The sequence below is a fragment of the Hetaerina americana genome, unplaced genomic scaffold, assembly GCF_022747635.1.
Source record: "Hetaerina americana unplaced genomic scaffold, ioHetAmer1.1.p SCAF_47, whole genome shotgun sequence".
Taxonomy (NCBI): domain Eukaryota; kingdom Metazoa; phylum Arthropoda; class Insecta; order Odonata; family Calopterygidae; genus Hetaerina; species Hetaerina americana.
In genome coordinates this window covers 2,327,827-2,351,413 of record NW_027287063.1, presented here as the reverse complement: position 1 = coordinate 2,351,413, position 23,587 = coordinate 2,327,827, and the positions used below count along the sequence as shown (strand labels likewise).

At 46.5% G+C, this 23,587-nt stretch overlaps 1 protein-coding gene across 2 annotated transcripts in view; it reads left to right on the top strand.

The window, feature by feature from the left end:
* The window catches only part of LOC139693353 (uncharacterized), a 112,943-nt gene that overhangs the window by 68,342 nt on the left and 21,014 nt on the right, over positions 1-23,587 (top strand). Inside the window, exon 1 of one of the 2 annotated variants that reach the window (XM_071591481.1) lies at positions 6,302-6,985. The exons of the other annotated variant lie outside the window; for it this stretch is intronic. Within the exon in view, the coding sequence (XP_071447582.1) occupies positions 6,457-6,985 (529 nt within the window). The 5' untranslated portion in view covers positions 6,302-6,456. Of the gene's footprint in view, positions 1-6,301; positions 6,986-23,587 lie in introns of those variants that run through there. 2 annotated transcript variants of the gene reach the window in all.

Below are 23,587 nucleotides of genomic sequence, written 5' to 3'. Positions count from 1 at the left end.
ACTTAAAAATAAAAACACATTTTCGTCGAAAAAATGGATTTTTAAACACAGTATCTGGGAAGTATGGTTTTTAGTTTATATTGAAGACAACCCGAAATTTTAAGGAGGGAGTAGGCAAACTAATAGGGTGCCCGTTTACCAATGTAACATTTGCTTTCGATTAGGCCCTATGCAACAAATTGAATGACAATCAAAAGAGGTGTGGTAATTATAAGAGTTTAATTAATCTCTCTAAGCATCCATTGCCACTAATATAAGAATAAGTTGTTTTGCTCTACCACAAAAAATATACTGTTTGTTCGTAACTCACACTGATTTCCCGAGCACTTGTATACGCTGAAGCATTGCACTATTGAACGTGGGCCAGGATTTAAATGGTTTCAGGCTCCGGCTTTCAAGGATAAAAAATTGTTGTTCGAAAATTTGCGATGTGATACACTACTACCTAATATTCCCGATGAAATCCTTTGAGCACTGCGAAATTAACTACCGCAAACATTTCAGCATTTTCCGTTGTAGCCCAGATGTGTGCACACTGAAATAATGAAAATAGTCCTGCACTATGATCGGCCCCTTAAATTAAAACCCACTCACTGTAGAGAGAGTACTCAACTTTTATTTTGGAAGTCCCAGTTTTGAGTTTCTGATTTTCAAGTTTTCATATGAATGCGAACAGTGTCATGATATCTTCCTTACTTTTTTAAAATCTAGCGCTCAGGAAAAAACAATGTGAAGGACAATGGATGTAAACTCATCACGATTTGAATAGGAAGTTGTCATGACCCCGCCAGCAATCGATATTTATATTAGGGTTAACTGATAACAATAGAGGATGATAGAAAGGTTTGAAATGTTTTAATCGAGAAATATTTTATGCCTACCTTTTCATATGGAAGTATATCATTAAGTAACTATTGTGATCGAAAAACTCAATCCAAAAGCAAGCCATCGCTAGGCTGTGTGTCACAGGGTGTGTGTACACCATTATACGTATTTGACCCCTACCGTGGTCGGACGTTATTCTGCTCTTACCTTATCGTTCGTGGAAAGAATGGCATCTTAAATCTTTTCTACACTCAATCTCTCTAATTTTACTATCATGATCTCTCCTACCATAGTACGATAGGGGTTGATACATTTTCAACATCACTGCTAAAGAGACGCCCTTCCAATTTACGCAAGAGATTTAATCTGTTATTTAACCTTCTTTCCGTGAGTGATTCCCAGCTTGGATCCTCTAAAACTTTAACAGGCTACTCAGTTTGTCATAACAACGTCTATGCATGAATGTACACAGCCAGCTCCTCTGCGTCGCGCTCGATCTATGTACTTCGACAATCAATCCAAACTCACGAGGATCCCATTCACTAAAAGAATATTCTGAGGCCTAACCAGCGAAAAATAACGTTTCTCTTGACCTTTTCATCACATTTCCCCAATACTCTTCTAATAAATCCTGATTTTTTGTTAGCTTGTCCACATATTCCCTGTATGTGTTTCACCCATGAGAGGTCCTGAGTCAGGGTAACGCCCAAGTACTTAATTGCGTCTACAATTTCTATTATTCTATTCTGCATGGTACCCCGTATCAATATAGTGTGACGGGGGTGATTACATACCAGGCATGAAATATCAAAAATTAAGTTTTTATAAATTTTTAGGTGCAATATATTTTCAATAAAATAATTCAAATAAGGCAGACCATGATAACTACAACTACAAGTACTACGGTATCTAGGTGGGATCCAAATTCTGAGCTAACCCGAGGAGCCGAAAGGAGATAATGAGAAAGGAGCCGAATGTAACAATAAGGACAATGATTGAGGCTAAATGAGATTAAAATAGCATGCTTAGGCTGTTTAGAAAGATACAAATAAAAATACCTTTCCCACTCGCGCGGTCGAATAGTGTTACTCTCATACCTTATGTTCGTGGGAAGAATTCAATCCTTATATCTGTCGATTCTACCGTTTCAAATTCCAAAAACATGATTCCTCCAGCAGTAGTACTATGGGGGTAATTATAAATTTTCAACATCACTGCTAAAGAGACGCCCTTCCAATTTACGCAAGAGATTTAATCTGTTATTTAACCTTCTTTCCGTGAGTGATTCCCAGCTTGGATCCTCTAAAACTTTAACAGGCTACTCAGTTTGTCATAACAACGTCTATGCATGAATGTACACAGCCAGCTCCTCTGCGTCGCGCTCGATCTATGTACTTCGACAATCAATCCAAACTCACGAGGATCCCATTCACTAAAAGAATATTCTGAGGCCTAACCAGCGAAAAATAACGTTTCTCTTGACCTTTTCATCACATTTCCCCAATACTCTTCTAATAAATCCTGATTTTTTGTTAGCTTGTCCACATATTCCCTGTATGTGTTTCACCCATGAGAGGTCCTGAGTCAGGGTAACGCCCAAGTACTTAATTGCGTCTACAATTTCTATTATTCTATTCTGCATGGTACCCCGTATCAATATAGTGTGACGGGGGTGATTACATACCAGGCATGAAATATCAAAAATTAAGTTTTTATAAATTTTTAGGTGCAATATATTTTCAATAAAATAATTCAAATAAGGCAGACCATGATAACTACAACTACAAGTACTACGGTATCTAGGTGGGATCCAAATTCTGAGCTAACCCGAGGAGCCGAAAGGAGATAATGAGAAAGGAGCCGAATGTAACAATAAGGACAATGATTGAGGCTAAATGAGATTAAAATAGCATGCTTAGGCTGTTTAGAAAGATACAAATAAAAATACCTTTCCCACTCGCGCGGTCGAATAGTGTTACTCTCATACCTTATGTTCGTGGGAAGAATTCAATCCTTATATCTGTCGATTCTACCGTTTCAAATTCCAAAAACATGATTCCTCCAGCAGTAGTACTATGGGGGTAATTATAAATTTTCAACATCACTGCTAAAGAGGCGTCTTTCCAATTTATGCGAGAGATTAAATTTGTAACTAAGCCTTCATTCCGTGGGTGATTCCTAATCTTGTCCTTCTGATAATTTTAATACGTACTCAGTTTACTACAACAACGTTTTCCAAATCTGGCTCCTCTGCGCTGCACGCGATTCAATTTGGCAATCAGTCCAACTTCGTGAGGATCACATACCCTAAACAATTTTTTAAAATCCAATCTTGACCCACTAGCAGAACATTACGAGTACACATTGAAGCACGGTGGTATTATAGGAAATAGCTAGGGAGGTCATTCGAATAAAAACAAATAAAGAAAATGTTTTTCATTTTCCTTTCACCCTCCACTATTTATTTTTGGGTATAATCTCCACGTTAATTCTTCAAAATTCCAAGTGTTACCGCTCATTTCCAGGTGCTTTCCGGGAACCTTTTAAAGATTTTTCATTTCAATGAAACATTTGCAAATATATTTCACTGCCTGGCAACATGACTCGGGATACCTCTTAAGTTCAGAAATGATACCATTAATTATCATAAATTTTTGAAACTTTATCTGATTGGTTCGATATACATGTATTCTTCAGCATAGTCACGTTATTTACCATGCGTTTTTAAGCATAAATAGTGTATTATGTTGGATTATTTGAAAAAGGACTTTGGGAGCCATCCGCGTTACAATGAGAGCAGTCGAGGGTGGGTGGGGCTGACCTTCCGAGGCTCTCGATTGTAATTCCGATATAACCAAGGCAGAATTTATAAACGGAGCAGAGTGAAAAACATCATTTTCACCCACCACTAATTACTTTCGCTGGGGCTTCACATTCGCTAAGAGTAATGCGATTGCTCTGCCCTTCGATCTTAAACCGTCGGCTGGCCGGAGAGGGCATCCGAAAACGCAATTCCGCCCTCGGGATTTCTTCTTCCAAAGCGGCGTCGTCTCCTCGTGTGCCCTCCTCTCAAAGGGAGCGTCAATTGCCGAGCATTTTGACACCCTCGGCTGTTGCCTTCTCGTTCGCCGGACAAGAATGGAACTCGGTGATCTCTCGCTTGGCCGGGAGCGCGGGCGGGGGTTGGACGGGAAAAGGGGGTGTGAAGCAGCCTTGCCGCCCCCCGCTTGAGGGGAGGCAGGTCGGGGAACAATGTCTCTCGCGCTCCGGAGCTCGAGAGACATTGTCCCGCTCTTAGTGGCTCATTATCATGTTTGCTCAAATTACGGCAACGCGGCCCCCGGTTTAACGAGTTGGAAGAAGGTTTGGGTCATGAGTTCCAGAGGGTCAGAGTGAAGTCACGGTGAAACTGGAACCGATTAGGAATCGAGCCAGGGTGGAACCGGAGCTGTACCGGAGTCGATCGGTGACGGAATCGATGTCACCCCCGCCAAATGACCAAATCACTCATTTCTCGCATAAGGAACTCGACCCTTCTTTCCACTGACGTGGAATTCACTGTTTGATCGAATATACGAATCTACTCGACGGATTAATTCGAGTAAACGCACAATTTGTTCAACAGAATCGCCCATTCAGTCGAAAAGATTGGCTGGAAAACTCATGAAATTAAGACACTGCCTGCGTCCGCTCCTGTCCCTGATTCCTCAACGTACCCGGATCCGACGACCTTAGTTCATAATAGCGACAGTGACCCCGTGTTTGGGAATCCTTTCGGGACTCGGAGGCGGACTTGGGCCTGGAAGATTATGGGGCCCACGGTCCGGCTCCAGCCGGACTTTTTTCAATTATTTCCTTCACGAGTGATGGAAAATTCTGTGTCTCTATATAGTCATTAGATTACTTTCCATGCGCGGTGGCTATTTAGCTCTTGAATAATAATAACTCTATGCCAAATAATCGTAATTCGTACATTTTACCATGTTAAAGTAAAGTTGTGTCTCCTTAGGTATTTAGTTATCCTTGTTCAGATTTTAAAAATATTCTTTTCGATAAAAACTTTGCATTAAATATCATTTGATATTTAAAGCAATAAAATGAAAGAAATATCTTGATTTATATTAGTTGCAAATTAACGATTTCCATGTGAAGAATCGCAGCCCGAGTTATAAAACCCCAGGAGAAAAACCATCAAGTCTGCCTACTCTACATACACTATTTAAAAAACCCTCCACAAAATCCATTGTTAAAGATAGACATTATGCATGTATACCAATATAAAAAGAGAAATCCTATTATGATTTTATGCGCTCCCAAGAAAGTAGGATATTTTGTTTTATTCAATGCTAGCAAGAAAAGAGAGCGTAGATTTATTGCAACCTTGTCCGAAAGTTCGGTATCGGCCCAACGTAAATTTATCTAAACACGTTATTTCAACCTAAATCCTGCCTATAAATCTGCCGAGCCAGTGTTCCTTCATTTACATATAACAACTTAGAGAGTCTCTTCAAGAGAGTGAATCGATCATTTCTAGGCATTCAATTATTTATAGACAATTACTTATTTCCTTCATATTCATCCAAACTATTTAAATCGTTCGTAAAAGAATGTGATATTATTCATATACGAGTAATATTTAGCCCATGGTCAATCAAATGGTTTGGTCGGCTGTGAAAACAATATAATACCTACTCACGAAATTTGATCATCTGGTAAAGATTTTTTTAGGTGTTTTAGGAGTAAGGAATTCGCCGAGAGATATCTTAGAATCTCTGGCAAAGTTACTGATATCTTGCTTGTTGAGAACCATTTTGACCATTCATTTTAATTAATTCATTTAAGAATTTATCGCTGCAATTAAGCAACTGTCCTCGTGGCAACGGTCAAGTATGGTCAAAGGTCACTCTTACAATGCACATACATACACACAGAAGAAGAACAGATATGAGACAAAATTCTCTTATATACAATGATACTTAAAGATTACAAAACCGCACCTTTACCATCACCCATGGGCTAGGTTCACACCATACCTACAACGCTCAGTCCATAATCACGCACTCTTCAATTCTATATACCGTTCAAAATCACTCACCGTTAACACATCATTCACTTTTGCAATACAACTTCTCACGCCATCCACATCACATACAGAACAATATTTTTAATACGTACATTAGAAAAGTAATGAGTGATCATTGACGTTTGTCACAAATATTCCCATACGCGTACGGAAGATACACGTAGGTTATCGATATCGCGGTTGATCAAAATCGACCATTTCGGTCCATCCCAACGAATCGGCATCACGCGGAACAGTACTGTGACGTCACCAACTTCTCTCTGACTTCAACGTTGGAATCGGAGTCGAACCATATGCGCGCGCACCGCGCCCCTCTCCTTCCATTCCTCCCCCCCTCCTCTTCACCCTCCCCTCCGGAACGTAACTGACGGGCGCGTAGTTCGAGAGCAGACGTCGGTAGGTGACGTGTGAAGAGTAGTCCGTACGACGCGGTTCCCAGGGGTGGAGATTCCTTCGTTCGTGCCACCACTTGCATCGTCTGGGTTTGCTTACAGTGAAGGAGACCTTCCGCGTCTTCACCCGTTTCTTTCCACCAACCCCTCTCTCATATGCTGGCCTTCGTGATGGACACGCTGCCCAGGGAGTCGCAGCCCCTCCTCGGCATGCACCGGCAGCGCCTGCACCTCCCGGGCACCCTGGCGACGCCCACGAGGGCCGCCAGCCGGTGCCTGTTCGGCGTGGTCGACCCCGTGGCCGCCAGGGCCGCCTACCACCGCCTCGTCCGCGAGGAGACGCGGCGGTGCATCGAGAGCTGGGACTTCGATCCCGCGGCCGGCAAACCAGTGGAGAAGCCGAAGCGGTACCTGTGGGAGAAACACCGGTGCGGGGGTCTGGTCAACCCACCGGCGGATGGGGAGGTTCCTGAAGGGGAGCGTCTGCCTCCCCCGGTCGTCGCTGCCCCTCTCGGCAAGAAGGAAAACGGCCTCGTGGATGGCGACCGCTGGGCGTCCGGGCCCCTGGCCGTCGAGGCCGGAAGCGTTCCCGGGACTAGCCCGCGGGGTGCAGGCCGATGCGGGGAGGGCGGGCTGAGTCGGGGAGCGGGGAGGTTCGAGCCCTACCAGCAGCGTCGAATCACAGGTTAGCTCCATATATTCTTCTCCTCTTTGTGGCCCTTGGTCCCATGACCCTGTAGGTCATGTGACCGGCCTTAGGATCAACAACGAACAAACAACGAGGATCATTGTTTGTTTACCCATAGTTTGTGACCGCGAGAGGATGAAACCGTTTGTGATGTTTTTGAAGTCACCACCTGAAGTCGATTGCCGTTCAGTGTTAGAAAATGTCGATAAAATGAAATGGAAACTGTAAATACTGTCATTTTCAGCTTATCGTAGGGCATGCCTGTGTGGAAAAATTCCTGCTGAGAAATGCTGAACGTAAAAACTGTTTACTTAAGTATTCAATGTATTTTCGTGATTAGCGTTAGGAGGACGTGGACCGATAGCACCTTTCAATTTCGTCGCTATCATTTGTGGTTATTTGCTCCAGTTTATATTTTGAATTACCTCTAAAAAATGAAAATAATTGCTCATTTCTGGCCATAAAAGTAAATAATGGTTGATTTCTGGAGGAGGTATTTCTCAGGGGTTTCGTTTTATCGCTTGTCGTTTAGAAACACTGTTGAACTTGCCGAAGTCGAGAGCTTCTCGGTATTGATGTCAATATTTGTGCCTTGCATTTTTTATCCCGTGAATTCTCTCTCAGAGTAAATATGAGGCGAGGATTAACGGGAGAATATCCAAACAATTTCTAAACGAATTTTATGGCTGCAACTTTCGCGTGGACAGAAATTGAGTTCCGCTCCTCACTGCATTTTAGCTCGAGAATAAGGCGTTTGTGCAATGACAGACCAGTGAGAGACGACACAGCAAGTGAAACCAAATTGAGGAATAAAGCAGGTATGCGAGTTGTCGCCCATTTACGGGAAATCTTCTCGCTGGCGAATATAATTCTATTGCAAGTATTTTTCCCTGCTAAAATAAGGCAATGAAGGCAGAGTGCGTAGTCGACTAAATGAAATTCCAATTCGCCGCGGGCGATTTCCTTCTTAGCCAGCAGCAGTGAGATGCCCAACCCACCCGTTGTTCATGGAGAGTCAACCTTAAACGAGAAGGCAGTGCAGAAGCTGGTGGAATAATGAATACAGCAAATATTCCATAATGGATTCTTAAGAATGCTACCCGCGCCAGGAAATCGCACAATGACGCCCGAAGAGAAAAGAAATCGTTTTTCTTTACTCAGGTCTCCTCAGTTTTTGGTTTATTTAAATTGGCATCAACCCACACCCATTTTTGGCGACACACTAAATCTTTGTGGATTTTTCGCCGTCCTGTTTGGCTATTGATAGTTTAGTGGTCTTTTTGCGAGAACTTTCCTGCGCAATGTCAGAGGCCCATTAGCGTGTTTGGTTTGGTTGATAATGCCGAACATCGAAATAGAACACTGGAAGAGATATAGCAGCAAACATCACCATTTCATAGATACTCTTTAAATATTTCATGGAATGTTTTAATATTCTTAGCTCCGAGCGTGGGAAAATGCAGCCTTTTTTAAGGATGCTAATTAGAATAGGTTACATTTCAACCGTGTTTATGGATGAAGTTTTCAAAAAAATCATTTGATGGAAAACCAGGAGTCATTATAGGAAATACTGGAAAGGATAGGATAATATTTGTTCTCGGGAAAACACTTAGTAGATCACTTGCAAGTACTTGTTGTAGTTTTAGGGGAGGCGACCGGTACCTGAGGTCATTAAGGGTGGACAGGGAAGGATGAAGGGTGGGGAGAAACCCGGCGTCGATGTTAGCCGACTCTTAACGAAAGGCGCCGAGGGGTCCGCAGTTTAACGTCCCATACGACGAACGGCGTACTCACTCAAAGTACTCTCCACAAAGCACCAAAGTAGGGATCGGGACACCACTGAAAAATATCTGTCCCGCCGAGTTATGAACCGGGGCCCTCTGGTTGGGAAGCCAGTAACTTAGCACCGTCCCGATCCACATCAGTATTTATAGTCTGACGACTTTCCCGTAAGACTTAAATTCTCTGACATATTTTACGGAAGAGATTAATGATACCTTCTGCGTAGTTTTTATTTTTCTCAAATTTATATGCGCATTCTGTCAAATTTGGGAGTGAAATACCGTTGAATCATCACCTCACCTTAAACCCGCTCAGGTAAGTCTAAAGTGTTCATCTGCATCGGTGTTTCAGTCCGAAGGTTGGATTACTGCAGTTCCCATTCTTTTGCATTCGGTTTCAATTCCCTGTAGTTTCCCCTTATATTTCCTTCTCAATTCGTTGCGCCTCATTGTCCCTCGGTCTCTTCTTCCCTTCCGTTGTCTTCCTTTCCCCTCCCGCTCTTATTTTCACTTTCGCGTTTCTCACTCTCTGTCCAATTTAGCCATTCCCCTCCCACCGTGTCCAAAGGCTTCCCATCTTCGCGAGAGCCTTCTTAGCTTGGGAAATTCTTCGCTCGACGTTGTTCTTGCTTCTTCCATCCTAATCGTTGCCGCTGTCTCCCAAGTAGAGGGAGGATTTCACTTGCACTGGTTTCCCTCCTCGAATCGTGATCCCTGCCTTCAGCTTCTGTCGCGCCTGCACAAGAATATTATTATTTTTCTTCCCTTCGATACTCGTTTTATATTCCCGAAGTACTTGGCCTAGAGCATCGAGACTTTCTTATAGGTCCTGCTGCGTTCCTTCAGCCGCTGCAATGTCGTTGTAAACCGAAGCATGTTAACTTCTTCGCCGTTCACCTTTGACTCCTTTGATGCCCAATTCATGTTCTACTTTATTTGCCTCTCCGGATAAGCGTCGAATGGTATTGGGCAGAGTATGCATCCTTGCCCAACTCCTCTGTTTATTTTGGCTTCTATTTTCATTCCATATGCATGGTTGGAACCGGGTTCTTGCAAGAGGACTAGATTATTCTTCTGTCTTTGTTCTTCATTCCAAGCGCTTCTAGTTTCTTGAACGTCCTGTTCGCCTTGACATTGACGGAGGCCTTCGTCAATGCCCCGTACAACAATGCTTGTTCACGTGACCATGTTTAAGGGCATTAAAAAATCTAAAATCTTGAATACTTCCCGAATTATCTGAAAATCTTCGTTTAAGGACTTTATCGTCAAGGGCATCGGAATGGTGACCGTCGAGGTTATTCCTAAAATGCCTGAAATCATAATATAAATAAGAATTTTGTAAAATTAGACATGCGATGATTAATATCTTCATGTGGAGATAATAGTCACGCAATTTTCATATTGCTTTGATTATCATTGCTACACATGTCCTTAAAAGCCGATAAATTTAATTATATTGTCACTCATCGATTCGAAAGTATTTAATTGTCTGCCATGGCGGACTAAAGTGAGAGTAGATCAGTGAGAGTGGGCAATTAATTGGTTGTGGCTGCGCTTTCAATATGTCCCCTGGCTTTGGCCGTGTCAGCAAAGGAGACAGAGAGAGCCCCTTTTTGCTCTCTGCTGCCCTGCTCTATGAATACACACACCTCCACTCTTTTGATTGATTGTTCGCCTTTTAAGGGAATAAATACATCGACACTGCGCATGCATTCCTAATCTTTTCTTTTATAATGGGGTGCTTGCAATATATCGAGCGACCCTCAATTGACGACGCCTCGCTTTTGCGAGCATTTCCCCCGCCCCCTCGACCGCGCACGCCCCTTAGCGAGTGCCGCCGCCGCCCCACCCTCACCCCTCTCGCCAAATTGCTATCCAATTTGGCAAGGGCGATTTGCCACCCTCGCCGTCGTGGCTGTCCCCCAATCTGAATCGTGTCTCCTCCCGCGGCACGGACTTAGAACCGGACTAAAAACAAGCTTTTTCCTTGAATATCTCGTCTTTAATTTCGGGCTGCAATTCGTAAAAAATGGGAATTGAAAAGTATAATATTTTCAAAATAATGATATGGAAATATTTGAAAAAGGTTTCTCATGTTTCATGTGATTGCATTAACCTTAGAAGACGCTTCAGCGAGATGTTGAACGTGACCTTGCGCCGTAGGCCACCAGCCGGTAAACATTAAAAATGGAAAATGCCAATGATTAGCACCAACATAAGAACTAGAGGTTTGAAGGGAATGCATTGCATCACTAAATAACCCAAGTATTTAAAGTGCTAAAATGAAAACCGTTTATGAAGCCGTGACACTTTTTTAACGTGGACTTATTTCCCTACGGCAGTCTTCGTTAGCTTATTTCTGATGGGACGAATACAAATTTGTCGGAAATGTCCGTGGCATCATTCCCCGCCGAAGTCCGAGCCGTGGTGGAGGGAGGGAGTGGGTCTGTCGCCTTAGGGTGGTGCGGGGGGGGGGCTCCACCGTTTAGCCCCTGCCGGTGTCGCGTGTTAGCGCTGATTATCGTCGCGTTGAATTTCATCGGCGGACGAGAAATTTGGTGTAGCGTCGCGAAGGCGTGGATTTAGGGCACACAAAGCATGGCTCTTGGGGAGGAAGAGCCGCCGCTGAGTCCAGCGGCAAACACGCCCCTCGGAGTGATTCAGGGCCGGCACCCGGCGCTGATGTCGCCTGGGTGGCCGTTGCCTCCCTGCCGAGGGTCGGAGGCAACGTTGTTTTGATGGCCGAAGGTGCGGATGGTTCGACTCTCTCCCCGTTGTAAATTAATTGCTCGTCTTGTGCGGAAGATGCCTTGTGTGCATCACATCGGTGTCCGCGTGCATTGAAGGAGCATCCGCGCGATTGCTGGAGCCATCCAATCCGGAGCCTGCACCACAAGCGAATAGGTGGGAATACCATAAACACAGTAATCAACCCGAAGGTCGGTTTGGTATGGGTGATGGTAGAGTTCACCCAGTACTAAGACCGACGGCGTGTGAAATTCACACATCAGGATAGGGAGGCCAATTTGAGAATATCACGGTAGTTGAATACTCCGTTATGACTATGATATTTTTTCCAGTGCCCACCGATACTCATCTTTTCTGTTAAATGTCCCGCACCCATTTCCCCTGCTTTCTTCGTATTGCTCCAAAAAGCCCTTTCTCCTCCGACGCGCATTGTACTTAACCGTTTCTTATATGTGCCATCCCTTTTACCGCATCTTTCTCCACTCCCAGAAGATGTTTAGACTGACCGGAGGGCCCGGTTTCGATTCCTAGGCACTACGCCGGGGTCTGTCAAGGAAAGAAACTGCCCCCCCCCCGGCACCCTGATGTGCGATTTTCACTCACTCGCCTTTGGGCTTGTAACTAGCGTTATTCGGTTACTTTCCACTCCATGTGTCATTAGATTCGTATTAGGAGTGGTTTTTTGTGTGCCCAAAATACAATGTCGATATTTGATGCAATAGAGTCGAAAGTGGTGACATATTCTTTCGAATAGTCGTGGATTCGCGCAGGCCGTCTGACGGGACCGGGGAAGGATGGTCGCAATTGATGATCAACCGGACGCCCCCAACCCCCACTCGTCGGAGGCGAGGAGGGGGAGGGGAGTGGAGCTCACCCCGACGGGTCGCTTCTTCGGGGGGGGGGGAGTGCAGATGGCGTGGGTGCTAATCGCCCGAGAGCAGCGGCATGCCGTCTGGCTCCCGGGATGCTTCCATCACTCGTCTGCAATCATTTCTGATCTCCCAGAAATCAGTTAGTATTAATGGTGGTCCATGGTGTTGCATGGTATGAAAGGATTGATTAGTATTAGGCATCACTTGCAGGAAACGCTCTGCGCTAATTATGGTAGGTTTAGATCATATCGTAACTCCCGCATTTCCTTTATTCAGTTTGTGTGTTTAAATGTGTGTATTATACACACACACACACACATGGGGGTCGTGGTAGTCCAGGGGGTAGAGCGTTGGACTACTGACCGGAGGGTCCGGGTTCGATTCCCTGGTAAGCCTCTCTGGGCACCCGCAGCTCCACCCAAGCTATGCCATTTTTCGGATATCAGATTTTCCTGGGAAACCATAACCGGAACAGGGAAAGGAACTGGCCCCCCTACCCTGATGTGTGAATATTCCACACACGCCGTCCGGCTTAGTACTGGGTGTGTGTGTTTGCCCACACACAATGCTAGTTCTTCTCCGCTCACCTTTCTTTTTCCCTGCAATCGCCTGTCTCTACAGTGTCCATCAACCAGTCCCTCCTTTACCTAATTTTCCCCAGAAGCTCGACTGTGCGTTGCTCTCTCCAATGCGATTTGACATGGAGTGGCTGGCACGCGAATGGAATCTGAGCTCCCCACGTCAGTGCACCATGGCTGGACGGCGTTTCCTCTTGCCTAGTCACCACCAGGCCCTCACTTAGGTCCGCACCCGGCGATGTCGAGGGGCACATGCGCGATGGAACGCCTTTTGCAAGGAGGTAGTTCCCAAATTGGATTAGTTTTCCAATCAATGGGAAAAAATACTCCCAGAATTTTTTCCCCAGCCACTCGTAAAACGGTGTTCTTCGACTTCCTCTTCATTTCTGTCCTGTGCTATTTTTCTCTCCATCCGCCCTAATCGACGCCCATCCTCTCCGACCCTTTTTCCTATTTATGCAATGATGCAGAACTCTAAATTATAGCCCTCGTTAATCTCTCCGCCCGTAGTCTAGGTGTTGTCCACTTTGGTCCATTTCCAATGCCTTCTCTTTGACCAACGCCGGGTGGAGAATGAGCAACACGGCGGCTTGACCTTCCCCCCTTCCCCTCTCGACGAAGGAAGCCTACTCTCTTCTCAACCCTCGGCGTGTTGAGGCACGGCGAGCAATGGAATGAATGGATCGCTCGCGGAGGCCCGCGCGTGTGCTCTCCGCACGGCGTGTCGCGGTGAAATCGTGATGAGATCATTCCGTGGAGGCATCGCTGAGTCACTGGGTCTCGCACCCTCCCCTTATCACCCACCCCACATTTCCCCCTACCCCAGGAAGTGGGAGAGGGAGGGGCGATGTAGTAGGGGGAGGCATGAACGCTCATAGCTGGCAAAATTTTTGTTTTTCCTACGAAATATAATATGCCTAGGATAAATAGTTCCGGACAAGACATATTCCTAGTACATATAGCTCCGGCCATAGGATGTTAATATGATAAATAGTTCTGGACGATATCGCCGAGTTTTTCATAATTATCAGGGGAAATGCAAGGTTGAAATCAAATGACATCGTTTAGAGGGGCTGAGGTCACCTCTGAGTGCGTAATTCATGCTCCCACTTTTGCTATCGGAGAGAGAAAGTAGGAGGCGAGATTTTGGCGCCGGGAATAATGGATTTATGGGACCTCTTTTCCCCGTTCTTGGAGTGAAAGGTGGAAAATGATAGCTGAGGTTCTCGAGAAAAGAGAAGGCTGAGTGAGATAAGCAAGGAAATGATGTGGCGCGCTCTAGAGTGGGAAAAACAGTTAAAGCAATCGGGAGGCATTTCACGAAAAGGTGGGGAATGTGGTGAGGTCACCGAAAGAAGAGTTGCGATAGGAGAGTAAGCTGAGTGTGTTATCGTCGTAGAAGTGAAGGGATAAATATGCCATTCTGCTCCGAAACGTGGTCCTAGAGGGATTAGGAGGTGCAGCATAGATTGGAGGCGTTTGAGATGTGGTTGCGTAGGATGAAGGGATGCGGAAGGGGTAATCCAGAGGCGTGGGTACGGCGGGGAGGGTGACGATTGGATCGCTCCCCGCGGTTGTTGCGTCACCCCGTCCGCACCGAATGCTGCACCATGGCGCGCCACGGCCACCCCGGGCGGAGTGCATTCGGCCGGGCAGGCTTCGGCGCCAAGGCTGCCGGAGAAAGCGAACGCACAGTGGCGCCATTCGTGGTGCTGGCACGTGCACGTACTCGTTTGATCGGCCCACGATGCACTCGCTGCGAAGCGGTGCGCCATGTTGAGGAGGCTCAGTTGGTGCTCAGCGGTGGTCCGCGTTGACCGACCTAAATCGAATCGCCAGTAATTCAAGTAGCGCCCGGTTCCCAACTTGCAGCTTATTGAACTAATAGTGGTCGATTTATTGTGTCGTCGGTGGAATGAGATCGATAGTTTGAAGTAGGTGAGAGAAACCTAATTAAAGACGCGGTAGTAATTCAATCCAAGTAATCATGGAGTGTGTATTCATTCTTCGGGCCTAGGATATCTTCGGAATAGGTTTAGCAAGGGCTTTCGCTTGAACCAGCGTGAATTCACATTGCATGGCTATGTACTGTAAGATAAAATATTATCAATAGCAAAAAACAGCTTACGTAAATTGATGTATTTTAAAATTCGATGTTGATTATTTGAGTAATCAAATGTGGAAGTCAGTGCTTTCTGTTGTGTGTGGGGTTTCTTCGGCGTCGCCATAGCGGGGGGTAATTCGAAGAGGATTCCACCCCCCTGGCGCACCCCAGGGTGGTCGCGCGATGTGGACGCGGGGGGCATGAAGTAGAGTGCGAGGGGGACTGGGAAGGAAGAAAAGAAGGACGAGAGGCGGTCCCGTTCGCAGATGGCGCAGGGGGGACGCGTTTTCCCAGGGTGGGAGGGGCCCTTGTGTCTTTTGGGCCCCTCGCCCGCCTCATCCCGGGACACCCTCGTAGATTCCCGTCCACCCTTTCCGCTTTATCTGTGAACCCCTTGAGTGTGCTGGCGATTGATTCCCTTGACGTAATTTGCTCCTTCCTCTTAAAGCATTAAGCCTCTATTTGCAAAATATCATTGTTTTCCTAATCGAATATTTTCTTGAAAATAATTTTCTTGAACCCAGTTTTGATTTTAAGTCACATGCCATAAGTCCTTGGTAGTCCGTGTGATAAAATGAAAGGGAAGCCTTATGTACGTGCAGTCTCTTCGAATTTACGTTTTTGAATTATTTATGTTTTGAAAAAGAAAAAGTTGCTTGTATTATATGAAAGAATACTAATCTCGTAATATTTTCCTTATAAATGCGAGTAGTCCTTTCGTACTGTCCACCTTTGGTCGTACGAATGTATTTCCTCATACGTGTTTTCTTGTTCTTGAGAATTTTACGAGTTCTCGTCTCAAGACCGCTGTCACCCGCGACTTAATTGGCTCACCCCCTCCCCGCCCGCTCTCTCTCTCATACCACTCTCTCCTCTCGTCTGCGTCTGTTTAATTGGACTCTCATTAATTGTCTCCGCATGAATAACGCCATTCGTAATGTCGCCATAAACTCCATCAACTGTAATCATGATCACCCTTCGTTCATATTCTTCTTCTCTGTGATTTTTCCCATTCCGCATTCTTTCACGGCCAGACGACACTCAAATGAGTAAGTAACCCGAGAAACAGTCTTATTACCGATTCTTACTTTTCGCTTAATATTGAATCCGTATTTCTTATCTTTTTTCTTCGACATTTTGGATACGAAAACAAAATAATAAATGCATTTTAACCGATGCATGCATTGGAATGGGGGATGCGTAGTAATTTCGTGTGTCTGCCTGCCTTTAAACTTGTCCCGTCTCTAGCGAGGCTTCCGTCCGCTAATATTCTTGCTTCCCTTTTATGGACATGGCTCGCTGCAGTCTTTAACCCCTACGCGGCCCCGGGGGGCCGCACTTCCCGTGGGCAGTCAGAAGGGAAATGCAGTCTTGCAGAGAGAGGCCACTGGGCGCCCAAGCGAATCAATTCGCGGAAAAAATGAGCGTGGCTCTTTCATTGCGGTGTCCTTCGGAGTCGCTGAAAAGTCCTCATCCCCCCACTCTCCACTCCCCTTCTCTTGGCACGTAATTCCCCTCTTCGGTCCTCCCTCTTGGAGTAAAAAACGAGAATTAAAAATATATCCCCTTTCCGCGTTCAAGGTTCATTTCCATCCGAGAAGACTAAACTGCTGGGAGAGTGAGAAGCGTGCTGAGTCTCGATGACGGCGTCTGTCGTGGGCGACGTGGCCGCGGACCGACGCCTCGTCCCCGGTGGTAGTCGATGCCTCCGTCTCGAAAGACGACGCCGGCCAAGGGAGGGAGGGGTGTCGACGTCGCTAAGAGTCAGTCATTCCTCAGCTATGTGTTCACTGATGCATCGGATTTTTTTAACAGATGATAGACTCCACTACAACGAACGGACATATAAGAATACATATTTAAGAGACGGATTTTGCTGAACAAAATTTCTCGAATGAAAAAGCTTAATTGAGGAAAATCCGAACGTGAAAAAAGGAAGGGCGTTCTTTCTGTGCAATGAGGTTGCCTCACGTTCGACTTGGTGATTTACGTTATCGTTCAATGCCGACGGATCCAAGGAACTTGATTGTGGTGATAAAGTCATTTTGGATATTATTTGGATCGTTCATACGGTAAGTGATGGGTGTTCCTGGTGGTTAGAACGTAGAACTGGATCCTATGTCACGCACCACACCAGAGGCCACATGCGTTAAATGTTAACATTCCGATCGCTCTTGTCTGTGGTTTCGCTCGCTCGCTTTTTTTTTCTGATCGTAAATATGTTTAAATAGTTGATTTTACAATAAGGAAAGGGTTTTGGTTGCATAGTGTTTGAAAAATATGTTTCTCTTGGAAATTCTGTAAGGATAATGGCAGTATAAGGATTGGCGCATCAATGTACAGTTGGACAGGGCTGAGATCGTGTTCGGAGAGAGAGAGGGGGGTGGAGGGAATTTCCGGGTAAAGTGCTGGCGTTGGACGGATCCAAATAAAGATTTGTTCGTTAAATGCAGTAGTGTTACTCAATAAATCCCTTTCTCTTGACATTCCATTTAAAATAATAGGTAGCGTAATTAACAAAAAGCACGCTATTTCGAATGCCATGGATACCGCCGAAGGATATGCCGACCGGCGCTTCGGGGAGTAGAACTCCTCCGGTGCCCTCTCATCTCTCTTGGGGTTGCTCTCTCCCTTCGTCCGGGGCCTTTCCAAGGGGGGGTCACCATCCTCCCCCACGGGCGAGGAAGAATGGACCCCGGGAGGGCATAGAAGGCGTGTTTTGGCACCGCGCGTGGAACACCCTCGACGCCGGGCGAGGGATCCCGCCGCTAACTGGTTTCAACCTTCCTGGAAATTGAGCATTGCACGGAATTCGTGTTTGGGCCGCAACCTCCTTTCAAAAATCCCCTCCCCCCACCTCTCTCTTTCTCTTGCCTTCTCCTCCCACCCACCCCCCAAGTTTCCATAGCGGCTCCTCTCAAAAGTTTGAAAGAAATGACGCAATATATGTCAAAAAGAGTGAATGCCTGTTCGCACCGAAATATTTCGTCGAATAATTTATAGCGACCACCCCACCCTCACCACTGTTGACTCCATGGTTTCATCTGAAATGCAATTAGGAAAGATGTGGAACCAATGCTGGGGAGTGCCATCTTCCCTATCGCCTCTGCAATTGAAATGACGACCCAATGAAGCCTCATTGCAGACTCCTCCTCCTGATACGCCTTTGCGGCTAAAATAACAATGCTGCCTGCTCTAGCTCATCGGTCGGGGGAATTTTTAACGGCGCATATAGGACAGCGTGTGTGGTGAAAGGTCGATGGCAAACCAATGTAATGTTGGGTGCGTGGTAAAATTCGGCCGGGGAGGTATGACGGCCCTGGGAACCCTGTAGTGGTCGTGCCGGCCCCGTTCTGAGCGACTGCACACGGGCAATAAGGAACCGGCACTGTTAGTTGAAACTGTCAATGTGTGAAGTTCGAACACCTTTGGGGTTCGTGTACGATGTGAGCTCTACTCATAGTTGTGAAAATAATATTCAATATTAGAGTTTGCGTGGGATTTAACTTAAATTCGCCCAGTGGAGATCGTGGGGGACAAACGTCGCTCAGGTAATGAAAAGACTTGAAAATCTGGACCGCCCCCTTTAGTTAGCGTCGGGAGCCGCGTGGGGGTTGGTTTCTCCGCTCGTCGTCTCCACCTCGCCTCCCCATCCCGCCCCCTCCCTGGCTCTCCCAACCCCCGCCTCTCCCAACCATTGCCTTCCCCGTGGCCCCCGCGTTCCAGGCGCCTTCCCAAAGGGAGGGACGGGGAGGCAGTCCACCAATCACCCGTCGTCACTCTGCACGTCCTGCACGGGATTCGAAGGTCGAATGCCGCCGCTGTGGTTGCCGTTTTATCAGCATTGCACGTGCTCCGAGGGGGGAGGGGATTTTTGGCGGGAATCCCGACTCCCCTCCTTCCCCGAGAGGGAAAGGGGATGCGAGCATTGTAGCATTCGATCCCAGTCACACGCCGTCTGTGTTCGACTCCGTGAGCGGGCCCTCGGAACTCAAAGATCCGAGGGTTTTGGGGGTGGACGCCACTCCCTCCCTCGCTTGCCCTGTCCGCCCTCCAATTCACTAGTTGCAATCGAAGCGAAATCGCCGCAACCGCCTGCATGAAAGCCGAGAATTCCACAGCCTATCTCGCGGGTCCCGACGCATCCTCCCCCGCGTTCCCCCCCCCCCCCCCCGGCGTACCCCCCACCCCGCTATCGAGACGAGGGCGGCGGCGGCTCCCCCGACGCCGCTAGTTGGAATGGACCTCTCCGATACTTACTTCTTGGGTCGTCCGTTGGGTTCTCGTGGTCGCCTTCCTTGTACTCGGCTTCTCTTAGTATTTCTGGCGTTCGACCTTGCTAGATTGTTGGGTGGTTGTCACGTTACAAAAACGGAGACCTAACCATGGGCAATTTGCGTTGGCACTAATTAGGTACCAAGTTAACAGTACGTAACGAATTGGTACCCTTATGATTCGGAGGAATAATGCCAAAATAAAATGAAAGCATTTTATTTGGCAGTTGCGAGGCTTAGGGAAATGATTGGAATATTGGACTCTGGCTAGAAATTATGCAAACTTACTTTTCTACTAAATCAAAACGTTATATTGTTTGATAAAATTTCATTCACATTTCTTGACGGATGTTTAAGTTCCGTGCATTTTTGTGAATATAACAAGCGTAGTTACTTTTGTGAAATATATGAGTGTCATAGGATTAGTTCAGATATAGATTTATCACTCAAAATCTGAACATGCATGCAAGTAAAATATTTATTTGTAAATACTCGCTGGCCTACGGTGTGATATTTCCTTAATTTATGTCGCTAAGAGATATGATTCACGTCTCAATCCTTCACCCGCTGCGAGGGGTTGGGTGGTGCAAAAGTCGAAGCACGTGGTCGGCCGGAAACACTTTCCCCGCTCGCAATCCCCCTTCCCTCCCTTCGGTCGGGGCTCCCACCGCCACCGCCTTTTTCGCGAACTCCTCTTCCGAGAATGGCCAGCGCCAAAGCCCGCCAAAAATTCTCCTTTCCCCTTTCCGGAGGAGTCCTCCCCTTCTCCGTCTGCGTTGCACCCGCGCGCACGCCCCCTTCCCCCTACGGTCACTTGCCCCCGGAATCAGAGCTCTGAAGACGAAATTCCGAAGGCGGCGGATCAGTGTCGACACAGACCGTAGCGTGCGTCAAGATGTCTCGTCTCAAACGACTGGGGTTTTCATTATTTCGTGTGCTAAGGCTAAGACGGAATCTAAGGTCAATCTCGCGGAGAAGAATATCTGGGCTTGGCTAGAGCTCGTAGTACAGAGTTAGCCGGAGATGAGTGACCTCGGACGCGGCGAGGGGGATGGAGCCACTCGCCGACGGCTTCAAGGGAACGCTTTCTTACTCCACGCAATTCACGATCGAAAAATAAGATGGCGCCCGGGGAGTAAATGGTAATTCGAGCAATTGCACAATGCATTAATCATTCGCCGTGGATAAATCGGGATTCGAGCGCGGATCCCTCGACTGGGGGACTGGGTGCTCGCCCACAATCTCGGATTGCATGTCGGGGGCTTCAAAGGAGTAACATGCGAAGACGACGAGCCCAGGGCTTCGGGCTTGAATCCCGGTCAGTGGAGCGATTGGTGAACTGTAACATCTCTCGCATTGGTGTGTGTGACCGGCTGGTGACCCCCTGAAGTAACCCTGGTGCCAGATTCTTTTGTCTTTTGAGTATTTTCCATTCCTTTCGGACGCACTTCAAACGACTCCCCTGCGTGTGTACGAGGGTCGGATCGTATCTTGGGGAAACGATGTTTTGCGTTAAGTAGTCTATTGCAAGTTCTTTTTTCTCCCAATTAAACTACTGCTCTCGTCGGTAGTAGCTCCGCAGTCCGACACCCTTGGAGCCCGCGGTGCAAGCAAGGCCAGGGACAGGAACTGGTGACCCTAATGCCATTTAAATGTGAGAACTTCACGCGTCGTTCGGGTGTTCGTTTATAGTATTAAGTATATCCGCATATCAAACCAATTTTCCGGGTGATTATTGTGCTTGGTTGCTTATACTGTTTAATACTTCCTATTTGTTGCTAACATTTGCGTAATATTTCATTTCGACAGCGCATGCCAGAGGTCCCCCCCCATTCCAGACATCCTAATGGTGGCTGGTAGGTTTACCCTGTAGATGTGGATGGGGTTTTGATCGCTCCCCGCCCCCGTTTCTCTGATATAGGAAGCTTGCCTCTGGGGGCGGGTGGTAATCTCCTCCGTGTTCTTTGACGCCCATGCGATTCGCCCCACTCCCCGCTTTCCCCATCCCCTTCTCTCCACCCCTACCCACCTCCTCCCCTGCACCGCCCAAACTTAACCCCTCTCCTCCACCCAGACCGAAATTTCTAGAGCCCGTTTCTTTAAAGACTCAGCTTCATCCTCGCTTCGTTTAGCTCGGGCTGCTCGTGATGGTAAAACGCACACACGCATATACATAGATGTCAGGTGTGTGTGTGTGTGTGTGTCTATATATATATATATACACATATATACATATATACATACATATATATATATATATATATATATATATATATATATATATATATACACATATATACATATATACATATATACATATATATATATATATATATATACACATATATACATATATACATATATACATATATACATACATATAAATATATATATATATATATATATATATATATATATATATATATATATATATATATATAACCATAAACACAGTAATCAACCCGAAAGTCGGTTTAGTAGGTGATGGTAGAGTTCACCCAGTACTAAGCCCGGCGGCGTGTGAAATTCACACATCAGGGTATGGGGGCAGTTCCTTTCCCTGTGAAGGTTATGGTTTCCCAGGAAGATCTGGTACCCGAAAAATCACAAAGCTTGGGTGGAGCTGCAGGTGCCCAGAGTGCCTTGTCCGGGACTCGAACCCGGTACCCTCCGGTCAGTAGTCCAAGTTAATATATATATTCCTTATGCGTAACGGTTAAAATTTATGATGTGTGTAGTTCTAGAGATCAGTCGGTTATACTACACCACACACACCCTCTGTATCCATCATTTTGACAATCACAACGATCCATGGCCGTGGCACAGGGTTCGAAGCTGCCATTGATGACTTAGTCGACTGGCGAACAACCGATCTGACTGTCGCGACAGGATTGAACAAGCACTCTTAGATCTATGTGCCGATGGTCGGAATGATGTTCTTTGATCACCTTGGGCTTCATAATTGTGTATCGCATTCGGGGATATTTCTTTGGCGACATTTGTATGATGGTGGAAATAATAATGTGTCGAACTCCACAGACATTTATTAATGCACGTAACTAACAATAAATTTGTGTATTTTCCCGAGTTCATTTCTTGCCACCATCTTATCCAAATTATTGGTCGCCGGAAAAAAATGTTAGCTTAACAAAATGAGTGTTTATGCCGCGAGAAAGGGATTTGACTCCCATGACGATAAAGAATAGTCCTCCTAAGACCTTCTTGCCGCCACTTTTAAACGTGAAGAAATTAATAAAGATGGTGGTTGTTTATAGAAAATATTTTGAGTGAAATAGAATTCAAAAGCGGGAGCGTGGTTGGTCTCCGCGTGAGTTTGACGGATGCTCCCCCGGAGGTTCGCGCTCGCGTCCGCGGGAAAGCCTGGCACTCCAGCCCGTCGGAGTGAGGTCTCCTCCCATCGGCCCTTGCCTCCGCGACTCCAGCCACCGGGTCCATCTCCCCCCCCCCCATTTCATCCCTCCCCTCCGCCCCTACTCTCGGGCGGCATCCCTCCATTCTGTGACCTCATCCCCACGGCAGCGCCTGGATTCTCGCGCCAAAACACTTCATCAGTAGGTCAACCGCACACCTCCCGCCCGACACCCCGGAGTCGACATACATCTCGCCAACCCAGAAACACGATCCTCGCCCAGTCTCCCAGGGAGAATCTCTTAAGGAATTTAGAAATATAGTATTGATGCACTGGTACACTGATCTTTAAAAATAGTCCCAATTCCGTTTTGGAATATCATTTGGGATTATAAACGCACCCTGTTGTCGTCCACCTGCTAGGTGTGCGCATGTCCTACATGGCACCCCTGTTCGGTTCCTCATCAAGGCTCCCTTTGGTGCTCTCTCCTCAATGGACCACTTCCCAATCTCCCCCTTCCCCTCCTCACTTACTCCCCAGCCGTCGCCATCCTGTTGCTTTCTCAATCTGCTTGCCATGCGCTGACGGAAAAAATGATTTCACATTGAAGGAAGAATTTATTATTGCCACCAATGGAGTCGAGTGATTCGAAGTAATATTTCATTGTCCTTCGAAGATTGGTGGGATGAACAAATGGTGTCATTGCTGAGAAATTCCGAAATTCAGTATCCTACACCTTGGGAATGGTCTGTTCAAAGGCTTGTGGATTGTTGGACAACTGGAAATCCTGAAATATTTAGTGGGCGAATGTTGGTCGGTTTGATCGAAGCGAGGAGATGTGGGTTCCCATCACTGCGCCTTTCCATTGTGAT